Genomic DNA, 20,171 nt, shown 5'->3' with positions numbered 1-20,171 from the left:
TGCAAAGCCATTATCGCTATGGCAATTTGCACTTGCTTTTCATATGGATAACTTGGCATTTTTTTAGCATATACCCCTTCATCTTCAATATGCCAAAGGCTCCTTTAATTTCTGATCGTAGCGAGGAATGAGCACGATTGAACACTTCTCAATAACCTGTAGATGCGGGATCTTATCGAAACTTAGGCAAATGATATCTTAGTTCTCTATATGGCCCCAAATAACTCGTGGGATTTGGACATCCAGCATCCACTAAATAATATTTTTCTACACAAATATTATGTAAAAATATTATGTAAATTTAATTAACATGCCACATAGATAATAAGTAAATGCTGCATGAAGTTGATAAACCATTAACTAATGAAGCTATAGGAGGATGGGGAAATTGTGTATTATGTCTTCCAACGGCTTCATGGAAGATACAGGTATTATGAGCTTGTTCCTCTCAACCGGCAAAAACATAGATAAATTCCATCTTAAATTACAACACGGTTTGAGCTGTCATTCCTTTTCGTCCAATAAAACGAATTTGATTGCACGTAAGTTTCACTGCTGGGATATGTGTATCATCCATAGCTTCAAAGCAATCCTAAAACAAATAACACAAATACTATTTGATTTACATTAGAGTTTTGTTTTTATGGTATAATCTCAACTTACCTTAAAATATGGATAAATTTGTTGATCTTTCTTGATCTTCTTTGGAACTTCTCAATATTGTTGATCGGTTGGGTAGATCAAATCTTTTGCCATATCACATTCTTTATCTAAAATTAAGCTAAAGTGCCTACTAATGGTTTCTCCTTAGTGCTGAGAACGCTCTCGTGCTAAGCTGTTACCCGCATTGTGTCCCAACATATAAAGAAACATTCAAACCATTTCCGCAACATCACTATTCCTAGATCCTTTAAGGCCATGGCGTGTTACTAAGTCATGCGTCAAATTACTAAATTTGGCCATATGCATTCGAAACATATTATAGCACCGTATCGGATTAGCATATTCACCCACAACTCTTTTAACCATGCATAACATGTATATGATGAGGTCATGCAAGGTTGTTCGCAAAGGTACATTGCCCGACAATCAATAGAAGCTTGTGTGACTACGAGAAGATCCAAGAATTTGTTTTCCCCCTCTTTACGACTTTCCCTTTCGGAAGAATTCATAACTACTTAACATAGTAACAAAAGATTGAGTTAGAATATGAGAAACAAGGATTATTATTGATCATCCATCAAGAGAAACAATATCGACCATCATAAATATGCAAACTCAACCACATAAAGAGAACAAGAATTGGAAACAGTTCTTACGTTAAAATAAATAATAGAAATTGGGTTTACACGTAAAGCAAATAAAAATCTCACAGGAAGATAAAATAGCATAGTAAAGAGTATAAATGAGATTTTACAATATCCTAGGTATGACTAAGCTCGTCCATCTCAAACTTGAGATACTTGACCCTTAGTGCATCACCATTCAAGCTCATGAAGACATGCCAATTATCTTTCTTTTCATTAAAATGTTTGATTGCAAAAAAAACATAATTTTTTTTTATCTTGGACAATCTCATGTATGGTATCCACCAATTGCATGAGGTCCTTGTAAGGACCAAATCCATAATTTGCTTGAGATGCAGCATTGCTCCTACTTTCAACAGTGGAAACCAGCCTGTTAATTTGGTTTCAACTTGTTGTTGTGGCGTCATTCCCTTTTCTTTCTTTCCTCAAGCTTGCCTCATTGAAGTTCGTGCCACTCTTTTATGGGTTTGAGTTGCATTCGGTTCAACAACATTTGTACCACCTTCAGTCTCCAAAATATCATCAGTGGATACATCAACATCAGCAATATTATATTGCGTAGCATCAACATCCTCCTTAATACGTAAATCTTGTCCATAATTCCATGTGATTCTTCCGGTAGCAACTGTACTACTGAACATTCTAGCTAACAGCATATCAAGATCAGGATGTATGCATTTCGTCTTAAAAGGCTTAAACCCGTAATTAACTTGTTATAATAATAATAAAGTATTTTAGTCGGTTGTATCAATGAACTTGAACTTAATAGAAAAAGTATAAAAAAAAAAGTGATAAGAATCTTAATTTTATCCTTCCACCATTTATCGGTCTTAGCAATGGCTTTACGCTTGTCATCCCATTCTATTCGTGTTTCACTAAAAATCAATGTCTCGCCATCTTTTCATTCTTCCTTGAGATTATTTTACTTACTCTTCATTTGAGTTTTGTCATACTTTTTACCCATTAATTCCTCGAACTTATTAATTATGATTGTCCATCCATACCTCCTGCTTGTTGGAGGGTGGTTGCCTTTTATAATTTCCTCAAATCATAAACCGGACTCTCCGGATGATCGGGTATGGTAGGCGGGGGAAAAAGAAGAAATGAATAGACTGCTCTGGTTAGCGCTCCCATAGCGGTCAAAGCAATTGGATCTGCAGTCCATTTTTCCAAAAAGACGAGACATCTAAATCATGCAAGTAAAGAGATCTATCTCATTTCTTAACCAACGCGCCCGCATAAAAAAGTGAATGAAAAGGTAGATTGGGTTGTTTCAAATCCATTTCTAAAGTAGCTTCTCCCCTGACCTTTAAACTAAGCTTAATGACACAACACTGGCATTCGGGAGTGGGTGAAGGCTAGCTAGCTGGCTGGCTGGCTTCATCATTGACGATTGCTTTTGTAGTATGGTTTTTGTTCATTGTCCATATCCTTTTCGATGGTTTCAATTGTAAGTACAATTTTTTTATAAGCTTATCGATGGATGAAATTGTAAGACTCTATGATTCGTCAGTTCACAACTTACAAAATATTTCCACATCTTCGGGCGTCCAATATTCCTTTTCCTTTGATGAACTCGCCATCTTGTCATAATATGAACATAAACACAATTGAAAAGCAAAAAAAAAAAGACAGGAAACCAACAAACCAATCAAAATAGAACAACAAGATGAACAAGCAATTGTGAGGAAACCATGTGAGGAAACTTGCAAACTAACTAGCAAACCAACAATTACTAACAAATATTTAACATGTACATTGCGTGTGTGCATTATAAACTATTTTGAGGAGATATGGAGGCTTCACCTTTTAACTATTTTGAGTGCATGCATTATAAACTACATGTACCTGATGTAATTAATCTATAATTTCCCTCTTCCCGATGTACTCATTAATGGTTCTCTTGCTCACTTCTGGTTTTACTTTGTGATGCTTTTGGTAAAATGTAGGTCACTTAATGGAACAAATTGAAAAGGAAAATCCATGACATAGAGCTTTCAGTGTTTTACTATTTAACACAAATTACTATTGTTATGCAGTGCATGCCCATGTTGCGAAATCGACCAAAAAAGATGATGCACATCGACTTACGTAGAAAACTGATGCGGGTATCGTTATGTGTGAACATCAACTAGCAAAGCATATCGACCAAAAAAATTGAACAAAAAAAAAAATCAGCAAAGCATGAACTGGCATACCCGAATCATAAAAACCACAAATCGAAGTAACATTACGAAATTGGGAACGAAAATTGCCAATGTAGCTTAGGAACAAGCTATACCTACAATTACGAACACAAATTTATACGAAAAATGTTCATGCTCAATAGGAACAGAGAATTCTAACTTGGGAAAAGAGGTGAGAGCAGCGTGAGGGAAGAGAGCTCGACGGTGGGCGTGAGGGGAAGAGATGTGAGCAATGTCGAAAGCGAAGTGGCAAAGTGAGGGGCTGTCGAGAGTGAAATGTCTGCTCACTTTTCGTCGAGAGCGAGAGCAAACTTCGCTGGTCCGGAAAGCAAATGTAGAGAGAAGTTAGAAGGCAGAGAGTAGGGTTTTTTTTTTTTTTTTGGTTTATAAAGGTTAAAACTGGAATTATATTTAAGTGAATGTGGGTAAAATGGGAAAGTTTTGATATTTTCATTAAATAGGGAAGTTGCATTCCGAAAATGCAACTTCCCTAAGTAGCCTAAAGGCCTTTGAGGAGCTTTGGAGATGCAATTACATTTGCTCAAAGTCCGCCAAAAAACGAACCAAACTATTTGCATTTGGCCAAACTCCTTCAGTGGCCCAAAGCCCCTTTCAAATGTTGAATCAAAAAGGCCTTGCATCTACATTTCAGCCACACATACACAAATTCTGTTTTGTAGCGATAGCATTAAACTCTAACCGATCAGGTGGAGAGTCGGTTTTATGCCTAATTCCTTTAAGTTGACCTAAGTTTGGCCACCTCACCAAGAGATGACCATGATAGTTGATATATAGCACCATTTCCTTAGTTTTCAGAATTAAACGGCCGTGAATTGACTTCTACACATCATTGCCATGTCGTGATTAGATCACCAAAGTGTCTTTGATGGTCAATCATGCAAAATTTTATCAATAAACATGTCTCGAGATCGGTCTCTCTACGGGCATCTTGAGTTACATTGAGCTCTTGAGTTAGATGGGCTTCGCGTTTAAAGTATCCAAGTTTATCCGGGTACACGAAAGGATACTCCTCAAATGAAAAGTTTTCCATTATCGAAACTTTGGAACATCATTTGGTACGGTTCTTTTGATAGCATCTAGGTTGCATTTGGTTGAACTTTGAGGAAATGCAAAGTCATTTCCCAAAAATATTTGGCTCAAAGTTTGTTTATCGAAAGCAAATACAGTTTAGTTGCCTTCACTTGGGGTGCAATTTTTTGCAAGCAACTTTGAAGTGAAAAGAAGAAGAAGAAGAAGAAGAAGAAGAAGAAGAAGAAGAAGAAAAGATGATGAGAAATCTACCTAATATGTTTTGAAGATTGACAAAATCTTCCATTGCTTTTATTGAATCCGATGAAACCATTTTCATGTAGTCTATTGCGTCTCAAGACCCTATGCTAAATATATTAAGACTTTGGGAGTATTCAAGTTCAGAATGTTTCATCGAAATGTGAAATCTATTCGGACTTAGAATATATCAAAGATGCTTATATCGCAACAACGATTGGCCTAGCTCAGGATTCACATTTAGAATGTATTGATCTTCAATCAATTAGATTGTTTTGCAAATCAATTTATCACGCAAAGCATGTTTCCATACTATCAAAGGCTCTTTTGATGGAAACTCTCATTTAGTTGTGTGGGCGATTGAATCATGACAATTCCCATTGTACTATTAACTGTGGCATAATCTCTTTGAAGCATTCTAGTCCAACGAGTTGATTGACAAATGATCCTAACACATGCAACGACCAATTTGAAAGTGTAGGAGTATAAAAGAAGATTCTAGTACTAAAGATAAGATGTTGTGAATATGAAATTCCAAAGTCCAAGAGAGCTTCTACTTTTGGTTTGACTCCAAAAAGAAAAAGGAAGGTAGGAGATTTATTGTTTATCAAATGATATATTGTGTGATACTGTCAACACAAGGTATTTTAGTAAGAAAATGATAGATACCTCGGAGATATATAGACTCATTAATGGACTCTCTATCCTCTCTTTTTCAATCGAATTAGTTTATATTCGTTATAGGATAAAAAGATGGATTCAAAATCCTTTATCTTTCAATTGCTCTTTTGATTTTGGAAAAAAAATTCCGCTTCCTCCGCACATTTATGTACAACTTAGAATAGGAAATAGCTAATAGGTTGCACACATTAAAAAAATAGAGAATCATCCACTCATGGAAAAAGCCCTTCCCTAAAAGGAGATATTTCAGTTTATCGAATTCAATTGTGAAAAAAATGGAGAGAAAGAAACCTTGAAATTGGAGAAATTGGATATTGAATAGTACATGCATGTTTCTATATCGACAAGCAACAATAAAATAATACAAAAACTATGTAGTACTTCATTTCATACTGATTAAGATTACGCTGCTGTGTTAAAATAAGAGCTTTAAAATTATAATCTTTGAGAGGTTTTGAGAAGGGTGATTGTGTGCAAGCTTCAATCACTGTAATCTCTTATTGATTACTAGTGAAATCCAGCCGATAGACTCTGTGTGTGGGGAGAGTGGACATAGGCTTACAATAAGTCGAATCATAATAACATATGTGTACAATTCTCTCTATCCATTAACTCTTTCATATTGTCTTCGTTGATATATTACACACAATTGAATTTGATTACAACACTAGTTTTTGTTCGGACTCCGGGTTCATGTGAAATTTATCCTAACCGTTCTAATTCCACCTTAATTTGCCAATAGTAGTCGAAATCACTCATTTACCCCCTCTAGGTAAGGGCTAACCGAGACAAAAAGACATAATAAAATTGCTCCTATCTCCAAATGATCGTGACACCAATTTATGCTTTAGCTTCACCAACTCCTCACCCTAATCACCACCGGTAGTAGCCCCTAGCTCGGTTGACATGACAACCCTAGGTCGGCCAGCCTTTGGCAATGACGTCGACGAGTAGGGGCTGAGGGGAGAATCAACTAGCAAAGCAACACCACGACAACAATCGAAGGCCCTCAACCTAGATATGTGCCGGAGACAAAGTTGAAGCCGTGCAAAGGCCACATTTGTGCCGGAGGAGATCGCCGCTAAGGAGCTAAATTTGGGTTGTGAACTAGGATGCGAACCTGGATATGAAGTTGACTCCATACAAGGGCTAGATATATCTTAGAAGAGATCTTTAGACCTCGACGATTGCTGTTGAAGGGCCAAGACAGTTGGTTAGATCCTAGGCGAGGGCCGCCAACGTCGCGCGGTCCTAATCAAGGCGACGACAAAGTCACGGGACCTCGGATGAGCCAGCTCTGGACTCCAAGATTGCGCAACCTAGCATCATATTTGGACCCCGACATCGTGCGACAACACAATGTGACCTTGCAACCCCTACCTCCAGGCTTTTAGCTTTGCCAATACCGGCATTTTCCCAAAGTGACCCGAAGTTTTTTTGAAGAACATCTTAACTTTTTCCAAGGGACTTTATAAACCCGAAGCCTCTTGGAAAAGCTAAACCAAAAGCACCTCCGGTGATTTTGTAATCGCAACTTTATGATATGTAAAATATAGATTGGTGAACCAAAATGCTTCATGAATGTAGAGATCTCTCTTGAGCCTCTTCCCTACTAAACACTTCATATTCCTACTCGATTAATGTAAATGGCACAGTTATATTCTTTCAACGAAGATTGTATCGGAATCTTGAGCCTACGTATCTACCTCGAACTACACACGGTAAAAGCGAACCCGGATCCGGTAACCCGCCTTGGCAATAGGATACTGGTGGAGTTTTTCCCGACTCACCTTGAAAATTATTGTAATCGTTGACTTTTTTCCGACCGGGAAATAAAAAGGTCAACCCGACTCAAATCGTAAATTCCAAATTAGATCGCACCAACCTGCTTTTAACTAAACTTGACGTAGCATGAGAATAATCCTCATTCTTGTTTATTTCTCGAGTCATATATGAAATTATAAGTTAATCAAAGTTATGCAATATTTGATCGTATGTCAAAATGTGGCTTATATCTTGGACAAACATGTAATTACTAATCATTTCGTACATATAAATTGGTGAATCACTACAAATTCTATGTCATGGGCATATTAAGGCAGCGTCTACAATTTGTGTATTGTGATGCGACAAAATTATGTCCGTGCTTGAAAGTGCCATTTACTTAAATAATCACTTGTAAAGTATCACATCACTTGGTAAAACTAATTTATTAGATAGATTTTAGTATCTTCGGAATCGTTCAAATAATTTTTTAACCAAATCGATTTAAATTGATCTAACTGATTTGACTTGACATATGAGGGTTTCTTTCTCTTTTTTAGCTTGTACCATAAGTATAGTTGAAAATTAAGAATACTCAAGAACGTATAGTTTTCATCCTTGTTAGCCAAGATATGGGTAATACTTTAGAGAATATATAAAACCATCGCAAGTTGAAACGAATATATAAATTATCTAGCTATGTGTTCATTGAAGATATTCATTATCGACGTACTTGTACATAGGCTCACGCATTTTCTGATCGATGTTACCGAAGAAAAAACCCTAAGAATAAATAAGGAAACTCCTCCTATTGACAAATTAATGATATGCCTTTCAATTTTACCCAAAGACAACCGCCATTGCCCCTCTCGGAAGACTACTACAAATCAGTTTGTCACACTGGGAAGTGGTTCTCAGGCATGGCTTCCTAGAAATCTTCTCCAATCGTTGGCAACTGTTGAGAGCCTGGAAAGTAGGTCAATCTTATTAAACACAGCAATTTCATTGTAGTTCCACTGCTTGTTTCTCCAGCTAAGTCATACTAAAATTAAAAGGTAAAACTATGAAAGTAAAGTAGTTGGCTTGGCACACAATGTATAATAAATTTATTACCTAATCAGGAGTGTTTAGAGTTTTAGGTCCATGTTTCTTCAAGTACTAAAGCCTTGGCCATCTGATAAACATGAGGAAACTCAACAATTACTCACGTACATCATAATAGCTTCGAAAGAGGAAAGTGGGGCAGGTGAAGTCCTTGAAGACCGCTCATTGATGTTGATCATGTGCGATCTCTCTCTACCTTACCCTAGTAGGTCTCATGGGCGAAAAAGGGCATCTTGTGTATCGATTTCAAGACTGATGCGGTACAGCTAGCGAATGACAATGCATGCATGTGTCAAATACATCCTTTGCCGACTTCTGCATTTGATTTTTGGATCTCTCTTTCCGCAATAACTTTCAATTTGCCAGACATTGTTTTGTCAACGTATTCTGGTATCAAGTCAATCGCATATCAAAGAACCATACACACGAAATTCATCCCCTTAAATCCACCTCCAGAATGACTTCTGATTAACACAACATCCAGAATGTGCAACACAAAACAAAGAGGGAATTCAATCTCTGCTTAACCTATAGTCAACAGTTTAGGTGGCAATTATTTCCACAGTAGCTGGTGACACTTCAATGCCATGGGAGACCATGAAAGTCAGTGTGTGTTTTGCTCGAAGAAATTGCGAGCCGATGGCTTTTTAGGATCCAATAATAGAAGCTGGGACAGTGTGTTCCAGCCCGGATCAATCGCCTGTTTTCCATGCATGGCAATGATGTAAGTGAATTCCATGAATGCAGCAGCACTGTCTCCACCTGTAAAAATAGTTCGTGTTGTAAGGAATAGTAAGAGGAGTTGGTGCCACTCTTAAATTTGATCCTAGTTTGTAATTAATATGACGTGAACAGTTTTACTACCTTTAACGATGCAAACACCTCTTAACCTTTTTTTTTTTTTTTTGCGCCATTCCATGTTGATTCGAAAGCATTGGAATTAGATCTCTCTTTTTGAAACCCTGATGACCTCGAGGATTCATAAACCTATCCACTTGCGGGGGCGCTCGAGCTCCGTATCTAGGTCCCAAGTCTGAGACGAGACGACTTCAATGCGCGCTCGTGCACCTCCACCGTAGGAGGTGACCTCCATTGGTGGAGACCGACCTGAGAGAGAGAGAGAGAGAGAGAGAGAGAGAGAGAGAGAGAGAGAGAGAGAGAGAGAGCGCATGATAATGGCTATTGGGTCGACAGTGTCTGTAGTGGCACTGGTCGAGTTTCGATTTACGGCCAGTGGCGGCTGAATTTCGATTTGTTGGGGGTGGAGGGTTTCGATTTAACGGCGATGTCGAACATGAGGAAAAAAGTGCAGGACTACCCATATAACTATCCAAGAAAAAGTTGGACACAACTAGTACTACAAGACTGCAAGTCAAATTTGAGAGACGCTTAAAAGAGGAAGATGATGTTGATGTTCATGGTTTCCTAACCACTAAGAAGCAGGTGATCCTGCACAATGACCCTAGTCCCCCATATTTATTGAGTTTGCCTCCCTATAATTAATTGATTTCCTTATATAAACCTGTCAATTCTTTTTGAAACCAGTCCCGCTCCCAAAAATAATCTCTCAGATTTATGTTGACAAATATTCTTTTTGAATAATAATTTCACTTTTATTATGAGGGGAAGGTAAAGATACAAAAAGTTCATGGAGAGAGTGGGGGTATGATTTATGTAGCAAATCCAAAAATTCAATGTCGAGACATTGAATTTTGGGAAAATTCCAAAATCCGGTCCCGAAATGAACATTATTTCAAATAAGAGCTTAAAGTGTCATCATTTTTTCAAAAAAAGGTCTAACGAAGGATATTTTTTTAATTTTACATTTTCTAATTTTTTTTTCTTTTTTTGCTTTCTTTTTCCTTTTTTTTTTCCGTTCCTTTTCACCGAGGTCCTGTCTCAAGCGATGGTCGGCCATTGGTGAGGGTTGGAGGAGGCTGCCCTTGGTCGTTGCGAGCCTCACCCACGCGAGGCCCGGCCCGGGTGAGGTCGGGCCTCCCTAGATCTGGGTGCGGGTCGCCTCACCCGTGGTCAACGGGGGCCTAGCCGAGGTCACCAGGTGCCAGCAGCCTTTGCCGAGGTTGCTAGCCCTCACCGGCCTCAACAAGGAAAAAAAAAAAAAAAAATAGGAAAACAGAGAACAAAAAAGAAAAAAAAATAAATGAAGAAAATGTCATTGATTAGGTTTTTCTTTGAAACAATGAGGGCACTTTAGGTCCTTATTTGGAATTTCCCTTGAATTTTCAATATATTATAGTTGCTTTCATTGTTCGGTATTATTTTGCATGATTTTTTTATTGTTATTTTTTTTGTGTAGGTGAGATTGGAGATATATTTTGAGACATGTGAGACCAATCCAGCTTACATCACACTAAATCGACCGAGAGCGCATATTATTATTAGGGTTACAGCACTATTCGAAAAAAATGACGCAAAGTATATTATTAGCAGGGCCATAGCACTAGATGATATATTGCGTAATAAATCCGTCACCTCAGCTCATTTTATACTCGTGCAACCTAGAGAAACAGGATAGTGACGCAAGCATGCCGAAAGGAAAATGAAGACCAGGGAACCAACCTTTTTTCCTTTCTCCAACATCGGACAGCAACTTATAACTATATAAACCCTGTCTTGTTGTTGCAGTCACGTAGCCAATTTAGTGTTTCACTTAAGCAGAAAACACAGAACTACATTAGTTTCTCTCTCTCTCTCCATGCCCATGGCAAGCTTTCTGTATTCATCTCCTGCGACCGTCCTTGTCGCGATTGGTTTAGCCACGGCGATGATGGGGACTTTCTTATCCCCGTTTGCGGAGGCAGCTCGAGCATTCTTCGTGTTTGGCGACTCGCTCGTCGACAATGGCAACAACAACTACTTGGCAACCACAGCCCGTGCGGACTTGCCCCCCTACGGCATCGACTACCCGACTGGCCGGCCCACTGGCCGGTTCTCTAATGGGCTCAACATTCCGGACTTCATCAGTAGGTTTTTCCATTCCCACATGTTTCAGTGCACATTTTTCAGTTTCATTGTGATGCAAATGAGGTCCGACTTATCAGCTAAAATGCGATGAATTGCCCAGGTCAGGAATTAGGATCTGAGTCGACATTGCCGTACCTGAGTCCGGAGCTCACAGGAGAGAAGCTACTAGTCGGTGCTAATTTTGCTTCCGCCGGAATCGGAATCCTCAATGACACTGGAATACAATTCGTAAGCATAATCTGTACTAGCTACCTCTAGAATGAGTAATATTTGTGTTGGTATCAACCAAGTGCCTGTGTTTTTTTTTTGGCAGATAAACATTATAAGGATGTACAGGCAATTGCAGTACTTTGAGGAATACCAGCATAAGGTGAGTGCCCTGGTAGGAGCTGAGAGAACTCAACAGCTGGTAAACCAAGCTCTTGTGCTCATCACCGTCGGAGGGAACGACTTCGTGAACAACTACTTCCTGGTGCCTTACTCTGCCCGGTCGCGCCAATTTGCTATCCCCGACTATGTCAAGTACCTCATCTCTGAGTACCGGAAACTCCTTGAGGTGATTGAGTTCGAACCCTTTGGGCTTCCTTCTGATTTTGTTAACAAGTTTCTTTTCATCCAACGTCGCAATTGTCTAACCTTTTTTGTCATTAACTTTCAAGTTCAGCCACAGCTTTCTCCGTTCCTTTTTCTGGAGCAATGTTAGAGAAGATTTGGTCGAGTATCAGTTTTACAAAGTGGGGGACCTAAATAGGGATTAATTTAACTAATTTTACAAAAAAATATAGACATAAAAGTATTAAAAAGAACATAACCCTTCACGTACTTGTTTATCAAGTAATGTTGATCCTTATTTATTGCAATTATGGTGCGGCAGAGGCTATATGAGCTCGGGGCGAGGAGGGTGCTAGTGACCGGGACGGGGCCAATGGGGTGTGTCCCGGCGGAGCTGGCATTGCGGGGCAGGAACGGGCAGTGCGCGCCGGAGCTCCAGCAGGCCGCTTCACTCTTCAACCCTCAGCTTGTCCAAATGCTCAAAGGGCTCAACCAGGAGCACGGCTCTCAGGTGTTCATAGCCGCCAACACCGACCTCATGCATAGTGACTTCATCACCGACCCTCAGGCCTATGGTAATCTCAATCATGAGCAGATTAATATGCCAGATACATATGTATCTCCATATCGATGTGTCACATGTTTCGCATTCGTCACAACAGCTTCCCTAAATCGGTCCGCAATTGGAGACCACGATGAGTATCTTGCACATGTTCTCGGAAAAAGACTTTTGATAGGGAGGGGAAGGCATCATTGAATTTATCTGAAGAATTTCTGCAATGCAAAATAAATTCTATACATGATCATCCAATGACATCATATTGGTGCAGGGTTTGTGACATCGAAAGTGGCATGCTGTGGCCAAGGGCCTTACAATGGGATCGGGCTATGCACCGCGGCGTCGAACTTGTGCCCTAACCGAGACCAGTACGCATTCTGGGATCTGTTTCACCCGTCACAGAAGGCGAACGGAATCATCGTCCAATCCATCATGAAGGGTTCGACCGAGTACATGGACCCCATGAACCTCAGCACCATCCTGGCCCTTGATTCTCATCTGGCCTGAAGAAATTAACCAATTCAAAGTTGTCTGAGAGGAGGCTTTCATTTTTCTTGTTTTAATCGTTTTCTTGATACAAAGCATTGTCTTATGGTCTGTCTGAAGTTTTCATCTCTATGCATGAACTGTTGGTTATATGTCCTCAGAATGGGGTGCTTCGAGTTTTTTAATCCTATGTTTTTTAACCTAGTCGTTGATAATCGTTATGGATCAAATGGATCATGAGATGAAGTCGACGGACTAGTTTGATTATGGAATGAATGAATCGGGTTTGCTCGAGAATAAATTTGGAGGCTCGATTTTGGGCGAATCTTGCATCAGTTACCAAGGACTCATGAACTTTAGTCTGTCAATTCTTCTTACAAATTCAACCAAAAAAAAAAAAATTTCTTCGTAGAAATAGCCAAGAAAAATGTAAAACAGATGCTCTAATGCACAGTTGCTTTTTCATCATCATCTGTAGAGGCCATTGACATGTATTGACAGTCTTAAAAAGCAAAACGGGCCTTAATGGGCCGCACAGTATGCCCGTCTAATGTGCGGGCTTCAACGATGACCTTCGGCCGGTCGGGAGAGTCAATCCCTTATTATTATTTTTTCAAAACATAAATTTAACAATTATTTTAATCACAGACGAATAAATCTTTTTTATCGAATGATCAGAAAAAAATGGGACCAGATCTCCTGCATTTTTAAGGTAGGCATTGGCAATTAGATCCTAACATGGAAATGTCATACGTGGTAATACTAGTTTGAATTATTACAATCAAGTTGAGTGCTCATTTTACTAGGAGAATTGATTATGTAACAACCTTTGGATGATTGTAAGATTAATAGTCTGTTTTGGACCATAAAATAAAATAAAATAATGAATTACTATTTTAAGAATTTGTGGCTCACAACTTATTATCACAGTCATTCAAAAACCGCTACGTTAGCAAAGCTCTATTTCTGTTTGCCCCTTTAGTTCTAAACTCATATTGTGCTCTTGAGCAGAAGAACTGCACAAACCGAAACAAGGAAGAAGGCAAAAATAAATGATGTATTTGCCGAGTCGAATTAATGAATTCAGTTTACATTGAGGCCTCTGATGTGCTGTAACACATTAAGAGCTGCAAAAAACAGGTCAAGTTAATCTGATGGAAGTGCAATAAGTTGAGCTGCTTCTGCTGCTTAATTAACGCTTTGTGGGCTTCACTGTGTGTCCCCACATAAGTCAATTAGCTTGACTTTCCCTTTTAAATTCCATAACTTCAATACCGATCAAGTTGATGAAAAAAAATATTCGTGCACATTCGCTGTCAAAATGTTAATAAGATGCTTCAGCGACAGGCATTCCTATCTTAGCTCCGGTTGCCTTTTTTTTCCCCCCCTTTGTCTGACTTTTGGCATTGGTTTTGCATATAATTTGGTTAAGGACAGTGCTTAAAAGACCATGAAATTGCTTAAAAGATCAAACTGGGGCCATTTAGTTTGGTTGGTGTGATGCTTCTGCATCTGAATTTTCGTGCAAGATGCAAAAGTTGCTTCTGAGAAATTTGAGAGCAACTAAAGTTTTAAGGACAGTGCTTCTTCAACTTGTTCTGCCAAACCGAAAAGTAAGAATGTCAAGGAAATACTTGGAGGCTTCGTTTATTGAGATTGTTAAAGATCCTATAAAATCACAATTTTGAGTTTGCTTCCATGTTTTTTTTTTCTCTAGGTGCTGGTTTTGTTTCCAGAACTAGAAGGGCCACAAGAGGATCCATAGGAATAGGAAGACACAGAGAAGCTTGAGGCCTAATGGAACACAATCAACATTGACATTGTAGGAGTGGGTTCACCTTAACTGAACTGCCAATGCTTTGATCTTAATCCAGCAGTCACAGTAGCATACCTGAAAGGCTGAAACCGAAGTCTTCAACAACCATATGAAGAAATTTGATTGATGCAGCCCCCACGAATTAGATAAGATTCCTATGTCAGACGATTTCGTTCCTACTTGTGGATAATTTATCGTCATATAGGAAGTTGGCATAGTGGCATGGCAACAAGGACTATTGGCATCTTGAAGTTCCTAAACTTACGGTGCATTTACTGATAGGGACATGGAACAATTTCCTTGGCTAATCACCGCATTGTGTATATTCCTTTCTCCAGCTTTTGGCGCTGCATTCAACTTCAGGCAATATCTTAGGTTCGCTTCTGCAAAGAGTCTGCTCAATTTGAGCAGTGCACTAGGCATTAGAAGTTCATTCTGGGACTTAATTTTTCTTCACTGAGGTGGTTGATCACAGTATCCAGCAAAGAGCACTCGGCATCTTAATGGTTCAGCGGGCATTAATCCGATGATGAGCTAGTAGAGTTAGTTGCCAGGCACAACCACCTCTCGTAATACCTCTGTTCTTGGTGGTCCTTTACATCAAAAGGCAGTTTCGAAGTCCACAAAGTATATAAAAAGGCCAATCTCTTAGTCCTCCATCCACATCCTCCAAACGCCTTTAGGAATTTCCAATAGCGCCGGTCCCGAGCTCCTTTCACCTCGGTAGTTCAATGGCTGGCTCAGCATCTTTCAATCCCTTTATTGTCCTGGGGCTTGTGTTGATCCTGTTTGACAATGCATTCCAAACTGAGGCTAGGGCTTTCTTCGTGTTCGGAGACTCGCTCGTCGACAGTGGTAATAACAACTACTTGGCGACCACAGCTCGTGCTGACTCGCCCCCGTATGGGATTGATTATCCGACTCACAGAGCTACCGGCCGGTTCTCAAATGGCCTCAACATACCGGACATAATTAGTTGCGTTTCTTATGTTTATTGTACACTACTACACTCTTCCTTTTCCAACTGTTGTAAAGTGCCATGATTCTGATCGACCGTCATCTTTCAGGCGAACAAATCGGGTCAGAATCCACATTGCCGTACTTGAGCCCTGACCTTCGAGGAAGAAGACTCCTTGTGGGTGCTAACTTTGCTTCAGCCGGGATCGGTATCCTTAATGATACAGGAGTACAATTTGTAAGTAATCGGCATCCTCAACTGAAGATCACATAAGCATTCTCATGCAATCCCAGCTGGAACATGAACTGAGAATCAAATGCAACAAAGTATTTTCATTCTTCAGATAATGATTGACAAGCACGCTCACATTTACCCTCCAATTGAAGTCAAATTTTTTCCTGTGAATGATCAATTTTCCTGACATAATAATACTAATGTCTGCGATGCTGCATGTATTCCAATATTTTGCAGCTAAACATCATCCGGATGTTCAGACAATTTGAGTACTTTCATGAGTACCAGCTGAGAGTACGCCGGCTCATAGGAGCAGAACAGACACGGCGGCTTGTAAATGAAGCACTAGTTCTCATAACGGTAGGTGGAAATGATTTCGTGAACAACTACTACTTGGTACCAAACTCCGCGAGATCCCGACAGTACCGTCTGCCCGAATATGTCAAGTTCCTCATCTCTGAGTACCGCAAGCTTCTATTGGTAATTCCACTTCAGCTTTTCTTGCAATTAAACCTCTTAAGAAATAACTCTGTTGCGACATATTAGCAACAATTTTGTCATCGTTAACCTAGAAACGTTTGACTTATTTTGTGGAGATCATAATTATACCTCTGACTGACTTGGCTTTTCCCTATTTCAAACATTAATGCAGAAGCTGTACAGATTAGGGGCCAGAAGGGTTCTTGTGACAGGGACCGGGCCATTGGGCTGTGTCCCAGCGGAGCTTGCAATGCGAGGCACCAATGGTGGGTGCTCGGCCGAGCTGCAAAGGGCTGCGGCATTGTACAACCCCCAACTCATCCAAATGCTGAGAGGGCTGAACAACAAACTGGGCAGTGATGTGTTCATAGCTGCAAACATCCAGCAAATGCACACGGACTTCGTCACCGACCCTCAAGCTTATGGTACGCAAGGCTCGAATCACAATCGAATAACGCTATGCCATTGACTAAGACCGGTCCAACAAATTTGCGCACTAAGTGATGTGGCCAATGAATCAGTTTTATTATACTTACCAATCTTTCATGATCTCTAATCTTTTTTGGTCATGGCAGGATTTGTGACCTCAAGAATAGCGTGCTGTGGCCAAGGGCCTAACAATGGCTTGGGGCTGTGCACCGTGTTGTCCAACTTATGTCCGAACAGAGACCTCTACGCATTCTGGGATGCATTCCATCCATCTCAGAAGGCCAACAGGCTGATCGTGCAGCAGATGATGATCGGGTCGACCAAGTACATGAGCCCGATGAACCTCAGCACCATGATGGAGCTGGACTACATGTCCTGATCCGATACACATCTTCTGCAGTGAACAAAGTATCGATTTTGTTAACAAGAATTGCATTACTAGAAAGAGCTTCGTTGTTTTTTTTTTTTTTTTTCCCCGGTTTCGTGTGGTTGTCTTCAGTGTAATGGGGCTTCAAATGAGAAGTGCCCAATATGTGGATGAGTCATCTAGTCCTGGTGAAGGGTTAAGCAACTGCACCAGGTTGTTCAAATAATCGAGACTAAAAGGTCTGTTTCAAGTGGTTTTAGGAAGAACTGATGCCAATTTGCCTCATTCATGAGATTGTTGTCTCCAGCTCCTGAAAAAGCATTGAGAAGCCAGCAATTAAATCAGATCTTGGAGCTGAATATCATCTCTGTATTTTGATTTTTTGTTAACAAAACTTTGCAACAGTTTTTTGTTTAGGTGATAATAATTTGAATGTGGTTGGAATTAGTTATTGAGAACAAAACAACTTTTAAGTTGCTATAGTTTTTTTCTTAGCCAAACATAAGTTGCTAGAATTTCATATAAAAATAAAGCGAAATAGAGAATTGTGTAATTTCTATGTATTTTTCTGTGTTACGATGGAGAGTACATTATCCTAATGCATTATAAGATGACTATTTAAGGTAAGAAGATATTATGATATCGGTTCCAATCAATCAGGGATATGCCCTCTGAGATATGGAGAATTTGGAAAATTACCCTAATTATGTCTTACACCCCCAAACTCAAGGTGAGGTAGAAGATGTCTTCTGACATCGATAGTCTGATCAACTCATGGTAGAAGAACTGGTTCGGCAGCTACGCAACAATAAATTGACGCGTGCAGGCTACGCCACAACAGAAGAGGCTGGCATGACAAGCTACAAGATAGCGTAATAGCTTAACGTGGCAAGCTATGCCACAATAGAATAGCTTGACATGGCTGCGGTGCAAGGACCTGCAAATGATTATTTTTAAAAAAATATTTTTCAAATTACTCATTTTTTCACTAAACAAACGGACACTACAAAAAAAAAAAGGACTTTAGCGACAAACTTTGCGACGAAAAAATGCTAAAAAAATTTCCAACAACAATTGCGACGAAAAAATTTTTGTAGCTAATTCGCGTCGCAAACTTTAGCGACAAAAAATTGTGTAAATCGTCGCTAATTAGCGACGAATAAATTTTTGTGGTAAAATTCGTCGCAAATTAGCGACGAAATATTTTCGTCGCCAAAATCATCTCTAATTTGTGACGAAAAATTTCATGGCAAAATTGGTGGCAAATTAGCGACGAATTTGGTTCGTGGCAAAATGCGTAACTAATTTGTGACGAAAGAAATTACCGACGACTTTTGATTCACGAGCTCAACTTTACTTTGAAATTGAAAAAAAAAAAAAGTTACAATGTCAATAAGACTTACCCAAGTATCTGATTGTATTTTTTGTAGGAGAAAGTGATCAATTTGATAAAAATTGCAAGGTTCACCTGGATTGCGAGACTTTCAAGTGGACATGTACCTGAAAAAAGAAAAATTAGTTAAGATTCATGTACCTTATGGCAATTGGTAGAAGAAAATAGTGAAATAAACAACAATTTATTCTATGATCACCATAAGACACAAATAAAAATAGAAAGGAGAGAAGACGGAACGCAAAACCGAAGGAAGAAGAGAGAAGAGAGCGGGCAAAAGAGGAGTGCAGAGAGAGAAGGTAATGTCATATTAAAGGGTGAACTTTTACTCAGCCACGAATTTCGTGACGAAAATATGTGGTACAAATTTAGCGACAACTTTACCGACGCAATTTGAAATTAGAGTAGGAAAACTGTCGGTGGGTTTAGCGACGAAACCAGTCGTCCGTCGCACATTAGCAACGAACAACAATTTTCATCGCTAATGTTAAAGAAGAGAATTAGCGACGAAATAACCTGTTCGTTGCTAAATTAGCGACGAAACAACATATTCGTCGCTAAATTAGCGACGAAAACACTTATTTGTCGCTAATTTCAAAATTTTTTTTATTAATAGTGCTAATTTTGCGACGCAAATAACATTTCGTCGCTAAAATTTTAAAAAATATTTTGCGACGAAAAAATATATTCGTCGCAAATTAGCGACCAACGTAGAATTGTGTCGCTAATTGGCGACGGATAATATTTTCGTCGCAAAGTAACAGCGACGAATAATATTTTTGTCGCAAAATGATAGCGACGAATAATATTTTCATGGCCGTTTTCGTTGCTAATATGCGACGACATTTTTTTGTGGCCATTTTCGTTGCAATTTAGCGACGAAATTGGTTTCGTGGCTAATTTCGTTGCAAATTAGCGACGAAAACTTGTTTGTGACTAATTTCGTCTCAAATTAGCAACGAATTTTTATGTCGTCACTAAATGTGTCGCTAATAAGCGACGAATCGTTGCGTTGCTAATTGAGTCGCAAATAGCGACGAATATGTATTTTGTCGCTATGTTCTTCGCAAATTAGCGACGAAATTGTTTCGTCGCACATATTTCGTGGCTAAATCTGTATTTTTTTGTAGTGGGAGCCGTAGATATTCCTACCATCGATGGAATTCATGGATTGGCCTGCATGGAGAGTCCTACGAATTGGAAGGTGAAATCGGTGCCCGTCTCTAATCTTCCATGTTGTAGGCCTGGCAAACAGGAAAATATTGGCCCAGCCCACAACAACCCTTGGGCCTTTAGATCATGCAAAACTAGAACTCGTCTAAATATACTAGCTACGGCAATGCATTAGGGTGATTTTGTTTCACAAAAAATTCAAGATTTGAAAAATACTTTTCGAAAAATGGTGGGCTATATCGCTTAAAATGAATAAGCGAAAAATATTTTCATTACCCTAAAAAATATTTAGGCATAAAATGTTATCGATGATGAAATCATTTTCTCTTAGCTAATTTCTACGTGATATAGTCAATCGGTTTGCAAATTTTAATTAATTTTCCGTGAAACAAACGCACCATAGTCCAAAC

General features: G+C 39.3%; 2 protein-coding genes and 1 pseudogene across 3 annotated transcripts in view; all 3 read left to right on the top strand.

Annotated features, from left to right (window-relative positions):
- The first annotated feature begins 10,971 nt into the window (after window positions 1–10,971).
- Window positions 10,972–13,032, top strand: LOC115726010 (GDSL esterase/lipase At5g33370-like). The gene is made up of 5 exons (XM_030655713.2): window positions 10,972–11,313; window positions 11,415–11,542; window positions 11,628–11,870; window positions 12,189–12,441; window positions 12,697–13,032. The coding sequence occupies exons 1-5, from the start codon at window positions 11,046–11,048 to the stop codon at window positions 12,930–12,932; spliced, it is 1,128 nt and encodes a 375-aa protein (XP_030511573.1). The 5' UTR covers window positions 10,972–11,045; the 3' UTR covers window positions 12,933–13,032.
- Window positions 13,033–15,375: 2,343 nt separating this feature from the next.
- The window catches only part of LOC115733816, a 30,581-nt pseudogene continuing 25,785 nt past the window's right edge, over window positions 15,376–20,171 (top strand).
- The window catches only part of LOC115726011 (GDSL esterase/lipase At5g33370-like), a 31,166-nt gene continuing 26,377 nt past the window's right edge, over window positions 15,383–20,171 (top strand). The window contains exons 1-5 of one of the 2 annotated variants that reach the window (XM_030655714.2): window positions 15,384–15,702; window positions 15,795–15,922; window positions 16,157–16,399; window positions 16,572–16,824; window positions 16,975–17,218. In XM_030655714.2, coding sequence (XP_030511574.1) covers window positions 15,459–15,702; window positions 15,795–15,922; window positions 16,157–16,399; window positions 16,572–16,824; window positions 16,975–17,207 — 1,101 coding nt within the window. In that variant the 5' untranslated portion in view covers window positions 15,384–15,458 and the 3' untranslated portion in view covers window positions 17,208–17,218. Of the gene's footprint in view, window positions 15,703–15,794; window positions 15,923–16,156; window positions 16,400–16,571; window positions 16,825–16,974; window positions 17,219–20,171 lie in introns of those variants that run through there. The other variant, XM_048284645.1, reaches the window with a different exon arrangement.

This window comes from Rhodamnia argentea, chromosome 1 (assembly GCF_020921035.1).
Source record: "Rhodamnia argentea isolate NSW1041297 chromosome 1, ASM2092103v1, whole genome shotgun sequence".
Classification (NCBI taxonomy): Eukaryota; Viridiplantae; Streptophyta; class Magnoliopsida; order Myrtales; family Myrtaceae; genus Rhodamnia; species Rhodamnia argentea.
The sequence above is the reverse complement of the archived record's forward strand: the minus strand, read 5'-3'. Positions and strand labels throughout refer to the sequence as shown.